A 17,419-nucleotide genomic window follows, 5' to 3' on the forward strand; every position below is an offset into this window, starting at 1 on the left:
GTCCCGTTTCTTTTGGGGGGAACACGCGAGTGCCCTAGTCCTCCAGCTGAAAGAGCTGCCAGCACAGGGCAGCTGAGCTCAGGGCTGATGGACAGAGCGGCTGTCCTCACTCTGCACTGAGGGACAGTCCCTTTGCCTCTCAGGACCCACACGATTTCACTTGCAGTGCAGCAGAAATGCCCGGGATTTCTGCATTAGAAACACTGCTCAGCTGTGGTGGGGCAACCAGACCAGAAGGCACAAACCAAAACCCCACAGCTCTGCTCTGCAGGCAGGTGAATTGGCAGTGACAATGCTGAGAATCTCTTTGATATCACAAATGGATTTAATCTGAGATCACTCCATGTTCCTGTTTACCTATTGCTGTGGGGCAGGAATGAGTCCTCCAGAGCCCAGAGCAGAGCCTCCTGCTCCCTGGGGCACCCTCAGCCAGCACCAACCAGAGCTCGTGCAAGGGACCTGTCAAAGGTCTTCCTGAATGGAGAAGGACACTTGGGGGGGTCCTATGAGAAATGGCTTTGATTTTGCTCAGAGAAGTCTCTCCTAACTTGTCACTGTCTTTTCCCTCTTGGACAGTCCCCCATGCCCAGAGGCAGCAGATGTCCAACACCAGCTCCATCACCCACTTCCTCCTCCTGGCCTTCGCAGACACGCGGGAGCTGCAGCTCTTGCACTTCTGGCTCTTCCTGGGCATCTACCTGGCTGCCCTGCTGGGCAACAGCCTCATCATCACCGCCATAGCCTGCGACCACCGCCTCCACACCCCCATGTACTTCTTCCTCCTCAACCTCTCCATCCTCGACCTGGGCTCCATCTCCACCACTGTTCCCAAATCCATGGCCAATTCCCTCTGGAACACCAGGGCCATCTCCTACTTGGGATGTGCTACTCAAGTCTTTTGGTTTCTCTTTTTAGTTGTAGCAGAGTACTATATTCTCACCATCATGGCCTATGACCGCTACGTTGCCATCTGCCAACCCCTGCACTATGGGACCCTCCTGGGCAGCAGAGCTTGTGTCCACATGGCAGCAGCTGTCTGGATCAGTGGGTTTCTCACTGCTCTGCTGCACACTGCCAATACATTTTCACTGCCACTCTGCAAGGGCAATGCTGTGGACCAGTTCTTCTGTGAAATCCCCCAGATCCTCAAGCTCTCCTGCTCACACACCTACCTCAGGGAAGTTGGGCTTATTGTGGTTACCCTTTCATTAGGATTTGGGTTTTTTATTTTCATTATGGTGTCCTATGTGCAGATCTTCAGGGCCGTGCTGAGGATCCCCTCTGAGCAGGGACGGCACAAAGCCTTTTCCACGTGCATCCCTCACCTGGCCGTGGTCTCCCTGTTTGTCAGCACTGTCATATTTGCCTACCTGAAGCCCCCCTCCATCTCCTCCCCATCCTTGGATCTGGTGGTGACAGTTCTGTACTCGTTGGTACCTCCAGCAGTGAACCCCCTCATCTACAGCATGAGGAACCAGGAACTCAAGAATGCCCTCAAGAACCTGATTCAATCCATAGTATTTCAGCAGCAATAAGCTGCCCATCTCTCTTCACAAGGTTTCTCCAAGTGATCTCAGGCAACTTGTGTCCTTTGGGCATTGTACTGGTTATAATCGTGTTTGCTCAGAAATGTTTGCTTTCATCCTCCTTCTCAAGAGGCTGAAGCCAGTCTGTCTGGCCCAAAGGCCTTCTCTCCATGAGTCTATCACTGCGCTAATGCTGGCCTCCTTTGTGGCATGTCTGTAAATAAAGGGGACTGCCTGCGTGCAGCGTGTGCAGCTTGGGCTCTTCTTTCCACAGAGGAGTGCAGAATACGCTCAGGGAATTGCAGGCTAAAAGGCCCTGCTGTTGGGCTTGGTGCTGCATTGGCTTAGGGGGACAAGGACATGGCTTGATGTGTGAGGGAATGAGGGCTGGAGTGAGTCCTCACTTTACTGGTGCCCAATGCCATGGAGATCCTGGACGGTCAAAAGGCATCTGCTTGAGGCTCTCTCACATATGACAGGGCTGGTCAAAGATGCCCAACCTTTGAATCATAGAATCATAAAATCATTAAATTTGGAAAAGACCTCTAAGATCATTGAGTCCAACCGTCACCTCAACACCACCATGCCCACTACACCATGTCCCTAAGAGCCTCATGTAGACATCTTTTAAATACTTCCAGGGATGGTGACTCAACCACTTCCCTGGGCAGCCTGTTCCAAGGCCTGACCACTCTTTCAGTAAAGAAATTTCTCCTAATATCTAATCGAAACCTCCCCTGGCACAACTTGAGGCCATTTCCTCTCGTCCTATCACTAGTGATTTGGCAGGAGAGACCAACACCCACCTCGCTACAACCTCCTTTCAGGTACTTGTAGAGAGCGATAAGATCCCCCCTGAGCCTCCTCTTCTCCAAGCACAACAACTCCTGTTCCGTCAGCCGCTCCTCATCAGACTTGTGCTCCAGACCCTTCACCAGCTTTGTTGCCCTTCTCTGGACACGCTCAAGCACCTCAATGTCCTTCTTGTAGCGAGGTGCCCAAAACTGAACACAGTAGTTGAGGTTCGGCACCCCCAGGTCCTTTTCCTCTGGGCAGCTTTCCAGCCACTCTTCCCCAAGCCTGTAGCGTTGCCTGGGGTTGTTGTGACCCAAGTGCAGGACCCGGCACTTGGCATTGTTAAACCTCATACAGTTGGCCTCAGCCCATCAATCCAGGTCCCTCTGCAGAGCCTTCCTACCCTCGAGCAGATCAACACTCCTGTGCAACTCGGTGTTGTCTGCAAACTTACTGAGGGAGCACTCAATCGCCTCGTCCAGATCATTGATAAAGATATTGAACAAGACCGGCCCCAGTACTGAGCCCTGGGGAACACCGCTCGTGACCGGCCACCAACTGGATTTAACTCCGTTCACCACAACTCTCTGGGCCCGGCCATCCAGCCAGTTTTTTACCCAGTGAAGAGTGCACCTGTCTAGGCCGTGAGCCGCCAGCTTCTCTAGGAGAATGCTGTGGGAGACAGTGTCAAAGGCTTTACTGAAGTCCAGGTAGACCACATCCACAGCCTTTCCCTCATCCAGTAGGCGGGTCACCTTTTCATGGAAGGAGATCAGGTTGGTCAAGCAGGACCTGCCTTTCATGAACCCGTGCTGGCTGGGCCCGATCCCCTGGTTGTCCCGCACATGTCTCGTGAGCACCCTCAAGATGAACCGCTCCATAATCTTCCCCGGCACCAAGGTCAGGCTGACCAGCCTTGTAGTTCCCCAGATCCTCCTTCCAGCCCTTCTTGTAGATGGGCATCACGTTGGCAAGCCTCCAGTCATCTGGGACCTCCCCTGTTAACCAGGACTGCTGGTGAATGATGGAGAGTGGCTTGGCAAGCTCCTCTGCCAGCTCCCTCAGTACCCTCAGGTGGATCCCATCCAGCCCCATAGACTTGTGAGCATCCAGGCAGCAGAGCAGGTCGTTAACTGCTTTCTCTTGGATTATGGGGGGTTTATTCTGCTCACGGTCCCTTACTTCCAGCTCAGGGATCTGAATACCCTGACGATAACTGCTCTGACTATTAGAGACTGAGGCAAAGAAGGCATTGAGTACCTCAGCCTCCTCCTCGTCCTCGGTGGCACTGTTCACCCCCACATCCAATAAAGGATGCAGATTCTCCTTGGCTCTTTTTTTGTCATTAATATACTTCTAAAAGCACTTTTTGTTGTCTCTCATGACAGTGGCCAGATTGTGTTCTAGCTGGGCTTTTGTCTTTCTAATTTTCTCTCTGCACGACCTAACAGAGTCCCTGACTGCAGACCTGCTGCTCCGAGGAGGACCAACTCAACTTGCCCTCTGGTGGGGCTCCATTTATACCCTAGTTGAATCTGACCTGTGGTCAACTCTGAGTGGCTGAGAGCCTTAACTTTCTTACTCCTCACCCAAGGTGTATACATGACCATAATTACTGACCCAAAGTGCGTACGTGGTGGTTGGCACTCGCCACTGTAAGGGTGCAAAAAGTAAGGACGCAGCGGTCCTGATGCCCCCCCTGCCACAAGCTGCTTCTGGGGAAATGGCAAAACCACTGACACAGACTCCTGCTCGAGATGCTGGAGAACCCCTTCACTGGACAACAGACAAGGGAAAGGCGTCTGAGCTTTTGAAGACACATTAACGACTGCACCTGCTCTGGGATTGCCAGACTTCATGTTTGTACGTGAAGAAATGTAACTATCCCAGCCAAAACCAGACCAGTCTGGTAGCTCAAGGACCCTTTGCTTGTGTCCCTAGGACAGCTGCCGCAGCACTCCTGGTTGAACAGAGTGACAATGTGGTGCTGGATCCCCTCTAGTCGTACAAAGGCCACATGAAATTGAAATGCTGCTGTCACAGCGCCTTACCCAGGCACTGGGTACATCATTATGAGCTGATGCTCTTAACGGTGGAAAACATAACAATGAAGCGATGTAACACGCTGAACCCTGCTACTCTGCTCCCTCCTCCTGAGGAAGGAAATCCACATCCTGATTGTGTGGTAACAGGCTGCGAAGCCAGAAAGACTTGAAAATACTTAACAGACGTACCATTTCCAGATCCTGATCTTGAACTATGTGTAGACAGGTCCTCATATTATCTGAACAGTAACTGGGTTAGAGGTTATTCAGAAACTCCTGAAAATGAAGTAGCAGAGGCTTCAGCACTCAGTCTGAAGCTGAGTGCCCAAGCAGCAGAACTGATTGCATTAGCAAAGACTTTCCAGCTGTCCAGAGAAAAGACTGTAAATATTTATACTGACTCTTGGTATGCATTTGGAGTATGCCACACCACTGGACAGTTACGGAAGCAGCACGGGTTTATAAGTCCTAGTTAGAGTAAGTACTGAACTGTTAAAAACTCTACAGTTGCTAAAGAAACTAGCTATCATTCATCAGTGTGGAGGGTTGATCTTGCCTGGCCGCCAAGTGCCACCCCCAAGCTGTTCTATCACTCCCCCTCTTCAGCAGGACAAGGGGTAGAAATTAAGATGGCAAACTTGCGGGATGAGATGAAGGCAGTTTAATAAAGAAAAGCCAAGGAAACAAAAAGATTATTCTCTACTTCCCATGAGCAGGTGATGTCCAGCACTTCCTGGGAAGCAGGACCTCAGTACACATAGCTGTTTTTTCAGTAGGTAAATGCCTTAATAATTAATGCCCCCCTGCTGCCCCTTTCTCTTAGCTTTTAATGCTGAGCATGACATCATATGGTATGGAATATCCCTTGGATCAGTTTGGGTCAGCTGTTCTGGCTATATCCCCTCCCAGCCTCTTGCCCACCCCCAGCCTCCTGCCCTTGGAGGGGGTGGTTGGAGCGACAGCCTTGGTGCTGTGCGAGCACTGCTCAGCATAGCCAAAACATTGATGTGTTATTAACACCGTTCTAAATACAAAACCAAAGCTCAGCACTATGAGGCTGCTATGAGGAAAGCGAACTCCATGCCAGTCAGACCCTGTACCTGCACATGTGCTTGCATTGCTTTTGTACGTGTACGTGTATTTGGTTTATGTATAGTTCTATGAGTAGTTCTTTCTCTAGCTGAAATAGTATCAGCAACCACATCTCTGCCGGTGTCTGTACCACTGATGGTCTCGGTATTGGTTTGACTACCTGTAATGGTATTGCTGTCTCTATACTGGTATTGAGACCTGTAATGGTATTGGTAATGGCATTTGTAATGGTAATTGTACCTTGTCCTGGTTTCGGCTGGGATAGAGTTAATTTTCTTCCCAGTAGCTGGTATAGTGCTGTGTTTTGGATTTAGTATGAGAAGAATGTTGATAACACCCCGATGTTGTGGTTGTTGCTAAGTAGTGTTTATGCAAAGTCAAGGACTTTTCAGCTTCCCGTGTTCTGCCTGGTGCACAAGAAGCTGGGAGGAAGCATAGCCAGGACAGCTGACCCAAGTGGTCAACGGGGTATTCCATACCATATGACGTCATGCTCAGTATATAAACTAGGAGGTGCGGTCCAGGAAGCAGAGATCGCTGCTCAGGGACTGGCTGGTCATCGGTCGGCGGGTGGTGAGCAATTGCATTCTGCATAACTCATTTTGTATATTCTATCATTATTATTATTATTATTATTATTATTATTATTATTATTATTATTATTATTATTATTTTCCCTTTCTTTTCTGTTCTATTAAACTGTCTTTATCTCAGCCATAAATATTTCTTTTTTTTTCCCCGATTCTCTCCCCCATCCCACTGTGGTGGCGGGGAGTGAGCGAGCAGTTGTGTGGTGTTTGGCTGCCTGCCGGGTTAAACCACAATCATCTGTATCAGTATGTGTAATGTTATCAATATCTGTAATGGGATTGGAATCATAAAATCATAGAATAGTTGGGGTTGGAAGGGACCTTTAAAGGTCATCTAGTCCAACCCGCCTGCCGTGGGCAGGGACATCTTCAACTGGAGCAGGTTGCTCAGAGCCCCGTCCAGCCTGACCTTGAATGTTCCCAGGGACGGGGCATCTACCACCTCTCTGGGCAACCTGTGCCAGTGTTTCACCAACCTCATTGTAAAAAAGTTCTGCCTTCTGTCTAGTCTGAAACTACACTCTTTTAGTTTAAAACCATTCCCCCTTGTCCTATTGCAACAGGCCCTGCTAAAAAGTCTCTCCCCATCTTTCTTACAAGCCCCCTTCAAGTACTGAAAGGCTGCCTCAGGTGTCCTCAAAGCCACCTCTTCTCCAGGCTGAACAACCCCAACTCTCTCAGCCTTTCTTCACAGCAGAGGCATTCCATCCCCCTGACCATTTTTGTGGCCCTTCTCTGACCCGCTCCAACAGCTCCATGTCTTTCCTGCGCTGAGGGCTCCAGAGCTGGATGCAGTGCTCCAGGTGGGGTCTCACCAGAGCAGAATGGAGGGGCAGAATCCCCTCCCTCGACCTGCGGCCACGCTGCTTTTGATGCAGCCCAGGGTACGGTTGGCCTTCTGGGCTGTGAGCACACATTGCTGTCTCATGTCCAGCTTTTGCTCCACCAGGACCCCCAAGTCCTCCTCGGCAGGGCTGCTCTCAATCCCTTCATCCCCCAGCCTGTATGGATACCGGGGGTTGACCCGACCCAGGTGCAGGACCTTGCACTTGGCCTTGAATCTCCTGACGTTCACACAGGCCCACTTCTCCAGCTTGTCCAGGTCCCCCTGAACGGCATTTGAATGGCATGCCCTCTGAATGGCATCCAACTCCTCGTGGAGCTCGAGAGGAAAAGGAAACAGTTCAATCTCTGCTAGCAAGGTCAGGCTTCGCAGGAAGATTACAGAGCCATGGTTCGCATATATGCAGGGAGAAGACCCAAAAGATCAAAGCTCCACAAGAGTTGTGACTGGCCAGGGTTGTGTCACAGGGACAAAAAGAAGGGCTTTTTCAAGTACGGGAATGGCAAGAGGAGGAGGTCGAAAGAATGAAGATGGTCACCTGATGACTAATAGGGATGAAGAGCAAGTGGAGGCATTCCATGCTTTTCCTTGGAGCCATAGAATATCTCGAGGTGGAAGGGACCCATAACGATCATTGAGCCCATCTCCCTGCGCCTCACAGGACTACCTAAAATTAAACCATATGGCTAAGAGGAGTGTCGTCGAGATGCTCCTTGAACTCTGACAGGCTTGGTGCTGTGACCACTACCCTGGGGAACCTGTTCCAGTGACCAACTACCCTCCTGGAGAAGAATCTTTTCCACGTGTCCAGCCTGACCTTCCCCTGATGCAGCTTCATTCCATTTCCTAGTGTCCTCTTGCCTTGGTCTTTAATAATACTGATAGCCCTTGGGCTGCCCGGTCTTCTCAGTTGGAAGACCACGACTGCAGGAACAGTGACTGTGTCCATGTCATGGTTTAACCCCAGCCAGCAACTCAGCCCCACACAGCCGCTTGTGCACTCCCCCCTGGTGGGATGGGGGAGAGAATCAGAAGAGTAAAAGTGAGAAAACTCGTGGGTTGAGATAAAGGTAGTTTAACAGGTAAAGCAAAAGCCGTGCACAAGCAAAGCAAAAGAAGGCATTCATTCACCAGTTCCCATCAGCAGGTGGGTGTTCAGCCATCCCCAGGGAAGCAGGGCAGCTCCAACATGCGTAACAGTTGCTTGGGAAGATAAATGCCATCACTCTGAACGTCCCTGCCTTCCTTCTTCCCCCAGCTTTATATGCTGAGCATGAACGAAAACAGCTCTGTGTTAACCACGCTGTTTCCAGCACAAATCCAAAACACAGCCCCATCCCATTTACTATAAAGAAAATTGACTTTATCCCAGTCAAAAGCAGCACAGTCCCTTTGTGGACCTTGAAATTGAAAGGGACCAGTTGTACCAGCTGCATGTTCACAAGGCCATGGGGCCTTTTGGGATTCATCCCAGAGTACTGGAGGAGCTAGGGGATGTCACAGCAGGACCCCTCTCGATCATCTACCAAAGGTCTGGGGAGCCTGGGGAGGTCCCCACTGACTGGCAGCTAACCAACGTAATTCCAACGTACGCAAGAAGGGCGAGAGGGAAGACCCAGGAAACGACAGACCTGTTGGTCTGACCTCGGTACCTGGAAAAACCATGGAGAAGATAATAATATAAATTGCTGTGCTGGTTTTGGCTGAGATAGAGTTAATTTTCTTCAGAGTAGCTGGTATGGGGCTGTGTTTTGGATTTGTGCTGGAAACAGTGTGGATAACACAGGGCTGTTTTCTGCTTCTCACCCCACCCCACCAGGGAGTGGGCTGGGGGTGCACAAGAAGGTGGGAAGGGACACAACTGATACAGCTGACCCCAACCGATCAAAGGGATATTCCATACCATATGACGTCATGCTCAGCATATAAAGCTGGGGGGGAGGTTGGAGGGGAGCCACTGCCTGGGCATCGGTCCGTTGGTGGTGAGCAAGTGTTTTCATTGGCATCATTTGTCTTTCTTGAGTTTTACTTTTCTCTCTCTCTGTTATTTTTCTTTTCCTTACAATTTATTATTATTACTATTACTATTACTATTACTATTACTATTACTATTAATATTATTATTATTTCTTTTTTTAAATGTAAAAATGTAAAGTAATGCTTTGGACACAAGTACAGAGTGGGAGGGGAGTGGCTGGAGAGCAGCCCTGCAGAAAGGGGTCTGGGGGTGCTGGTTGGCAGCAGGCTCCATGTGAGTCTCAGCCTGGGCTTGCCCCACAGCAGTGCCTGCTGCAGGGTGCTGCAGAGCTCTGGGCACTCCCACCACAGCCCCAGCCTCTCGGAAGGACCCAGAAGCTCCTGGGGGTGGGGAGGGGCTCTCATCCTCCCCATCACTCCCAGGGCTCGAGGACAGCAATGGCCCAAGGAATTGGTTCCGTCACTCTTGGTGTGCTGTTGTATCCTTTCCAGAAGAGCCCCCAGACAGCCTATGCCACCCCCACCCCCAGGTCCCGTGGCACAGGAGCTGCCCCAAGCTGGTGAACAGAAAAACCTCTTTCTCCTGCTTCTTGCCTTCTTTCTGACCCACGCATGGTGCTCCACTCTTCTCCACGGAAACCCCTGCTCCACAGAGAGCCTTTCCCCAGGGGAGTGTGTCCGTGCTGGCCTGGCCAGTTGTTGCTGGCTCCCTCCCCTGAGGTGCTCACAGGGCCCGGAGCTGGTGCTGCTGCTCTGCAGAGCTGCCCTGGCACCATGGGCTGACTCCATCCTGGCCATGCTGGTGCGGGAGTGAAGCAGATCTGGCCAGACTGGCATCACTGCCCCTGACAGGTTTCTCCCATGGCCTGGGGCTGGGATACTCCGAGAAATCACAGGGCCTTTCAGCTCTTTCAGGATGTGTTCAGGTGTGTCACTGCATCCAGCCCATGGCTCCTCACTGAAGATGATGTGAAGCACTCTTCAGGCTGCCTTCCTCGTGCCTGCTGTGTCTCCGCTGCCTCTCTGGCATTGCAGAGCCCCATTGGGCTGTGCATCCTTCAGGTTAGCCCTTTTCCTTTGGGTGACTCCACTTTTGGGGAAGTTTTGGAAACCTCCATTCACTTCCCACCCCGAGGCACCCAGTGACCCAGAGATGCCCTGTGCTCTCCTGGTGGGTTCAGATCCCCTGTCAGAAGGTCGGGCATCTTTGACCAGCCCTGCCATATGTGAGAGAGCCTCAAGCAGATGCCTTTTGACCGTCCAGGATCTCCATGGCATTGGGCACCCGTAAAGTGAGGGCTCACTCCAGCCCTCATTCCCTCACACATCAAGCCATGCCCTTGTCCCCCTAAGCCAAGGCAGCACCCAAGCCCAACAGCAGGGCCTTTTAGCCTGCAATTCCCTGAGCGTATTCTGCACTCCTCTGTGGAAAGAAGAGCCCAAGCTGCACACGTTGCACGCAGGCAATCCCCTTTATTTACAGACATGCCACAAAGGAGGCCAGCATTAGCGCAGTGATAGACTCATGGAGAGAAGGCCTTTGGGCCAGACAGACTGGCTTCAGCCTCTTGAGAAGGAGGGTGAAAGCAAATATTTCTGCGCAAACACGCTTATAACCAGTACAATGCCCAAAGGACACAAGTTGCCTGAGATCAATTGGAGAGTATTTATGAAAAGTGATAAGCGGCTTATTGCTGCTGAAATACTACTACTAGAAACAGGTTCTTCAGGGCATTCTTGAGTTCCTTGTTCCTCATGCTGTAGATGAGGGGGTTCACTGCTGGAGGTACCAACGAGTACAGAACTGTCACCACCAGTTCCAAGGATGGGGAAGAGATGGAGGGGGGCTTCAGGTAGGCACACATTCCAGTGCTGGCAAACAGGGAGACCACGGCCAGGTGTGGGAGGCACGTGGAAAAGGCTTTGTGCCACCCCTGCTCAGAGGGGATCCTCAGCACAGCCCTGAAGATCTGCACGTAGGACAGCACGATGAAAATAAAACATCCAAAAGCTAAAGAAAGGCTAAACCAAATAAGCCCGACTTCCCGGAGGTAGGTGTGTGAGCAGGAGAGCTTGAGGACCGGGGGTATTTCACAGAAGAACTGGTCCACAGCATTGCCCTTGCAGAGTGGCAGTGAAAATGTATTGGCAGTATGAAGGAGAGAATTGAGAAAAGCAGTGCCCCAGGCAGCTGCTGCCATGTGGACACAAGCTCTGCTGCCCAGGAGGGTCCCGTAGTGCAGGGGTTGGCAGATGGCAACATAGCGGTCATAGGCCATGATGGTGAGAAGGGCACACTCTGCTCCAAGGAAGAAGAGAAACAGAAAGAGCTGGGCAGCACATCCCGAGTAGGAGATGGCTCTAGTGTTCCAGAGGGAATTGGCCATAGATTTGGGAACAGTGGCGGAGATGGAGCCAAGGTCGATGAGAGAGAGGTTGAGGAGGAAGAAGTACATGGGGGTGTGGAGGCGGTGGTCACAGGCTATGGCGGTGATGATGAGGCCGTTGCCCAGCAGGGCAGCCAGGTAGATGCCCAGGAAGAGCCAGAAGTGCAAGAGCTGCAGCTCCCGCGTGTCTGCGAAGGCCAGGAGGAGGAAGTGGGTGATGGAGCTGCCATTGGACATCTGCTGCCTCTGGGCATGGGGGACTGTCCAAGAGGGAAAAGACAGTGACAACTTAGGAGAAACTTCTCTGAGCAAAAGCAAAGCCATTTCTCATAGGACCCCCCCAAAAGTGTCTCTCTCCATTCAGGAAGACCTTTGGCAGGTCCCTTGCACGAGCTCTGGTTGGTGCTGGCTGAGGGTGCCCCAGGGAGCCGCAGGCTCTGCTCTGGGCTCTGGAGGAGTCAGTCCTACCCTACAGCAACAGGTAAACAGGAACACGGGGTCATCTCAGATTAAATCCACTCGTGATATCAAAGAGCTTTTCATTGTTGTCGCTGCCAATTCACCTGCCTGCAGAGCAGAGCTGTGGGGGTTTTGGTTTGTGCCTTCTGGTCTGGTTGCCCCACCACAGCTGAGCAGTGTTTCTAATGCAGAAATCCCGGGCATTTCTGCTGCACTGCAAGTGAAATTGTGTGGGTCCTGAGAGGCAAAGGCACTGTCCCTCAGTGCAGAGTGAGGACAGCCGCTCTGTCCATCAGCCCTGATCTCAGCTGCCCTGTGCTGGCAGCTCTTTCAGCTGGAGGACTATGGCACACACTTTGGCGTGTTCCCCCCAAAAGAAACCAGAAACTGCTGGGAGCAGAGGAATCCACGTTCTGAGTGCACATCTCCAAAGCCCTCACCCCATTGTACCTGAGGAGGATCTCAGCTCTCCCCTCCCAACCACGGACACAGAGGGCTCCTTACAGCTGCCCACATACAGCCACCCAGCAGCATTTCAATGGCCTTAGCACCGAGGTGTCTTCTCCATGGGGCTCCTGCATGACATAGAGATGCCCCGGGAGAGCTTTGCCCTACTGGCGGGCAGCCTGCAGCCCAGCAGGACCTCCCAAGGAAAGACTCTACTCTCCTACATTTGTTGTGTCCTGGAAGGAGGGTGAGATGTGTGCCAGCCGCACACCCTGCAGTACCCAGAGTCCCAAAGGTTAACAGGGTGCGAGTTGGATGCTTTTCCTCCACGGACATACGGGCATGACAGTAGACACAGCGTTGGTGTCTGAGCTGCACTTGAATCCTCACCACCCCACAGCAGTGAGTGTCACAGTAAGAACAAGGGCGGCAGGGAGAAGAGGAGGACGTGCCAAAGTTCCCCTGCCAAGGGAGGCAGGAGAGGGAGACACAGTCAGAGGCTTGAGTTTTTCTCCTCTTTGGTGGTCAGGCTGCTGGGAAGGCAACTCATGGCCAAGTGTCCATGACATGAAGGGCAGAGGCTCTGCTGTGTGAGTGAGGAGAGCAGGGGGTTGCTCCAGGGAAAGCATCTGCACTGCAGGGGATGGCAGGGAGGTGCCTGAAGCCCTCCTCCCATGGCCTTTCTGGGAGCAGTTCTCTCTTCCTCGCTGCCCATGGCTCTGCTGCCTGGAGCTCTTCTGGGCCAGGACCTGTTTCTCTGCCCTCATGGCTCCTCCCTCTTCATGCTCACAGAGCCCATCCGCCCTGCTGCGTGCTCAGCTCTGCCCTGCAGACACCTCCTGGCAGCAGGGCACTGCCCAGGGACATCTCGGTGTGTGCAGGGGCTAAGGAGCAGCTCAGGCAAGTCCTAACAAGAACTGGGGTCTCATTGCCTACTCCAGAGCAGAGCAATCAATTCCCATCTCCCACTGCCCACCCAGCCAACCAAGAGGAGAAAACTCAAAGCACACACTTCTTCCCTTTCAGGTAATCCCCTACCTCGACACCCATCTTTAACACGACCCTCTGCAAATGTCCTCCGGGTGATGGAGAAGCCTGAGCAGCCCTGACCCACGCTGCACTCTCTGGACAGCAGAAGGACCCTGCCCTGCTGGGGCTCACTACTTCCACCCACAGCTTCTCCCCACAGCGTCGTGGGGAGCTCCCCAGGCAGGCTAAGTGCTGACTCTGGCAGGTGGCAGAGTCCCTGCCCTGGTGCTCAGACCCCTGCAGCACAGGGACCCTGCTTGGAAGGACAGCCCTGGCCACCCCTGCCTGCACACACGCCTTCACACCCTGGAGCAGTGCCTGGGAGAAGGCAGCCGTCATGCCCTGTCCTTCTGACGGTGCAGCAGGGAAGCCCTGCTCTGCAGCACCTCCTCCTCCTCTACAGCAGGGAAGCTGTGAGAGTCCTGCTGAAAGATCATAGTTGCTGTGGCATGTACAAGCTTTTGGATATCCCTCCAGGAACAGCAGCTACATTGTCCTGCACCCAGGCACTTACCATGTAGAGGGCTGTGAAGATCTCTCCGCGCAGTGAGCTCTCAGCATCCTCCCACTCCAGACTGCCTTTACGCTCTCTCTGCCTCGCTCCCTCCCCTCGGTGCCTGCAGGCAGTGCCCTCAGCCCTGCTGCGCTTTGCAGAGGAGCTGCTCCTGGGCAGAGCTGTCTCTCTGAACCACCGCCCACTTCCCAGGAGCTCCCTCCTTCCAGGAGCCCAGCCCAGCTCAGCAGCAGAGGACCAGCCCAAGGCAGCACTTGCTCTGCCCCTCGGGGCTCCCTCAAGGGGTCCCTGGGGCTCCAGGGGAACCTGCTGGGAAACAGCCTGAAGTCATCCCTGATCTTCCCTCCCTCAGCTGCGCAGAGACACTTCCTTCTCCTCTCAGGAAAAGACTTGGCCATGAGAATCCCCTTTCTTTGTCCCAGCATTAGACAGGACTCCCAGGAAGGTGACAAGCAAAGACCTAATTTCTCCAAGCTGGGGGATATCCTCACGTGAATGAAATAGGCATTTCAGTGTGGCTTTGTAGTCCTAGGGCTCGAAAGACATTCAGCTCTCTGTTGTCCACTCCATGTCTCTGCTCTGAAGCAAAGCCTTTGCACACAGGGGGTCTTGGGCGCTTGGGACCAGGTTTCCTTAGGGCAGGGACGAGCTTGCCTGCTTCCACAGCTGCAGGGCTTCAGCCCAAACGTGCAGCAATGGCCTCAGCCAGGGCCACAGGCAGGAAGAGCTGGAGCTGCTCCTGAGGAGACAGAGCTGTGACATGGTTGCAGAGCTCAGGACAGCTGCTCTTCAAGGACAGCATCCTCCAAGCTCAGCAAGGCTCCAGGTCGAAACTCCCTCTGAACTTGAAAGGCCATTGCAGGGCACCAGAAGGAGCGTTCACTGCTTCAGGAACAGTTAAAGAAGAAACAAAGGTGCTGTGTGGCCACTGCTGAATGTGGTGAGAGCAGGAGCAGATAGATCTGAGGTTCTCTGTGTCCTCTTTGCCTCAGTCTTCCCCAGCAAGGTCTGCCAGGCCTCTGGGACTCAGGGCAGGACTCTGGAGGAGATCAAGCAGCGGTGCATGGGGATCAAGTCAGGGATCACTTGAACCAACGCAATCCTTACCAGTCGAGGGGACAGGAGGGGCGGCATCCCAGGGAGCTCAGAGAGCAGCTCAACGTCACAGTGAAGCCACTCTCCATCATCTTTCAAAGGTGGTGGTGTCTGTGGGGATTCCCTGATGACTTGCAGCACCCAAACTTGCACGCACCTTTCAAACCTGCCCCAAGGATGTGCAGAGGAGCGGAAGGCTGTGCCCCAGATCGTGTTCCCTCAGATCCCATTTCTGGGGGTCTGAAAGAGAAGGTGACTGGATTTACTGGATTTAGCTTGTCTCTCGCCATCCTCTTTGCTTTCTGTGATGAAAGGACAGGACTGCTGGACACAGGGAGACCAGTGGTTGTCTTTTAACCTGGAAGTCAGTGACGTTTTCAACATCACCCCCCACAATATTCTTGTGCCCAAGTTTGGTCATTATGGTCTGCATAGGTGGATAAGTAGATGGGTAAATAACCAGATGGATGGTCTGGCTCAGAGGGACGTGATCAATGTGTGGTACTCTGCCTGGAGGCATTGAGCTCGTAGGGTCCTGCAGGGGTCTGTCCTGCCACCTGCCCTCTTTATCTTGTTTTTAATCACCTGGAGGAGGTGAGCAAGTGCTTTTTCATAGCATTTGTAGATAACACCATACTGAGGCGAGCAGACACCGCACTGGAGGGCAGGTCTGCCATCCCGAAGGACAAAGACAGGCCAGAGGGATCCGCAAAATGTAACATCATGATGTCCAGTAAAGAAAAACCTGAAGTCCTGCCTTGATGTGTATCAATCCCATGCAATGACAGAGGCCAGGGGCTGTGTGGCTGGGTAGCAGCTCTGCAGGAAAGGCTCTGGTGGTCCTTGGATTTCATTAGGCAAAACAGGAGCCATCACCAACGAAGGCCAATGGCATCCTTCGTTTCTCTCTTCATTCCTCGAAATTACAAGTGCTTCCCTTTTATTGTCCTAATACCCTCCAAAAAGAACAGCCTACCCTCTGAAACCTTTCCCCATTGGCCGTGCATTTCTTGTTTCGTTGCCTCTTTTGGCATTTCTGAGATGGTTGCTGCGGTATTTTTCAACCTTGGGTAGCAGCTCCATTAAGCACATCATTCTCTTTCAGTTCTTGTAGTGCCCTGCAATTCTCCATCTTGTTATCTTGTTTGAGACACTGGCCCACAAACCTTAACTGCTGATGTGTTGGAGGTTCAGTCCAGAGGGACTTCAACACACATGGGGACTTGGCCAACAGAAACCTCCTGAAGTTTTAAAGGTGAAGGGGGTAAGGTCTGCACTGGGTCAGAAGAACCTCGTGCATCAGGACAGGCTGGACCTGACTGGCTGAGGATTGTTCTGAGGAGAAGGGCATGGGAGTTCTGGTGGATGTCCTAGGAGCCCATGGGTTTCCCATTTGGAAAGGAGGATGGAGAAACTGGAGAAGGTCCAGAGGAAGGCTGTTACCATGGGCTTAGGAGCCTAAAGCACATGAGCTGTGTGGAGAGGCTGAGGCAACTGGGCCTCTTTAGTCTGCTGAAGGGGAGGCACAGGGCAGTCTAAAAGCAGGCGACACCTGCCTGGAGAGGTGGTGGAGCCAAGCTCTTCTGCAATGACAGATGCTATGGCAGATACAACAGCTACAAGCTTCTTCCTGGGGGCTTCAGACTGGGCCTCAGGAAAAACTGGCTATGAGGGTGATGCTGCACTGCAGCAGGACACCCAGAGACTCTCTGTGCTCTCCATCTCTGGAGGTTTTCAGGTTTCAGCTCTACAAAGTCACAGCCGACCTGACCCGCCATTGGTGATTCCCCACCTCTAGAGAGGTGTGCTGCTTACTAGGGACTCATATAAGGGATGTCACCAAGAGGCTTCCAAGCCTCCTACAATCCACTGACTATTATCCGCTGCTGTTGTTTCACGTGGGCACCAGTGCCTCAGCCAGGAGCAGTCTGAGGGCTATCAAGAAGGATTACAGAGCCCAGGGAGCGATGGGAAGGGACTCTGCACCTGAAGAGCAGCACAGAGGAACTCCAGCCAGTAAGACAGCTTCGTCGGGGGCCCAACTTAAATGCCTCTATGCAAACGCACGTAGCATGGGAATAAACAAGAGGAGTTAGAGACGTGCACACGCCTGCAGGGCTACGATCTTATTGGCATCAGGGAGACGTGGTGGGATGGCTCCTGTGATTGGAGTGTTGGGATGGAGGGATACAGGCTCTTTAGGAAGGACAGGCAGCGGAGACGAGGAGGGGGTGTCGCCCTCTATGTCAATGACCAGCATGGAGCTCCGCCTGGCGATGGATGAGGAGCCGATGAAAGCTTATGGGTCAGGATTAAAGGGAGGTCAGGGACAGGTGACATTATGGTGGGGGTCTGCTACAGGTCACCCCGACCAGCAAGACCGAGCAGATGAGGCCCTCTATAGACAGACAGAAGCAGCCTCACGTTCACAAGCCCTGGTCCTCATGGGGGACTTCAACCACCTCGATATCCGTTGGAGGGACAACACAACAATAAGCAATCCGGGATGTTCCTGGAATGCGTCGATGATAACTTCCTTCTCCAAGTGATAGAGGAGCCAACGAGGAGAGGTGCTATGTTGTTCTCACCAACAAGGAGGGGTGGTGGGGAATGCTCAAG

At 52.7% G+C, this 17,419-nt stretch overlaps 1 protein-coding gene and 1 pseudogene across 1 annotated transcript; one reads left to right on the forward strand and one right to left on the reverse strand.

The window, feature by feature from the left end:
• The first annotated feature begins 599 nt into the window (after nucleotides 1–599).
• LOC142076422 (olfactory receptor 14J1-like) lies at nucleotides 600–1,535 on the forward strand. Its single transcript, XM_075138724.1, has one exon. It carries the CDS (start codon nucleotides 600–602, stop codon nucleotides 1,533–1,535), a length of 936 nt encoding a protein of 311 aa, XP_074994825.1.
• Nucleotides 1,536–10,557: 9,022 nt separating this feature from the next.
• On the reverse strand, nucleotides 10,558–11,587 carry LOC142076443 (olfactory receptor 14A16-like; annotated as a pseudogene).
• Nucleotides 11,588–17,419: the final 5,832 nt, after the last annotated feature.

Source organism: Calonectris borealis, unplaced genomic scaffold (assembly GCF_964195595.1).
Source record: "Calonectris borealis unplaced genomic scaffold, bCalBor7.hap1.2 HAP1_SCAFFOLD_49, whole genome shotgun sequence".
Lineage (NCBI taxonomy): Eukaryota > Metazoa > Chordata > Aves > Procellariiformes > Procellariidae > Calonectris > Calonectris borealis.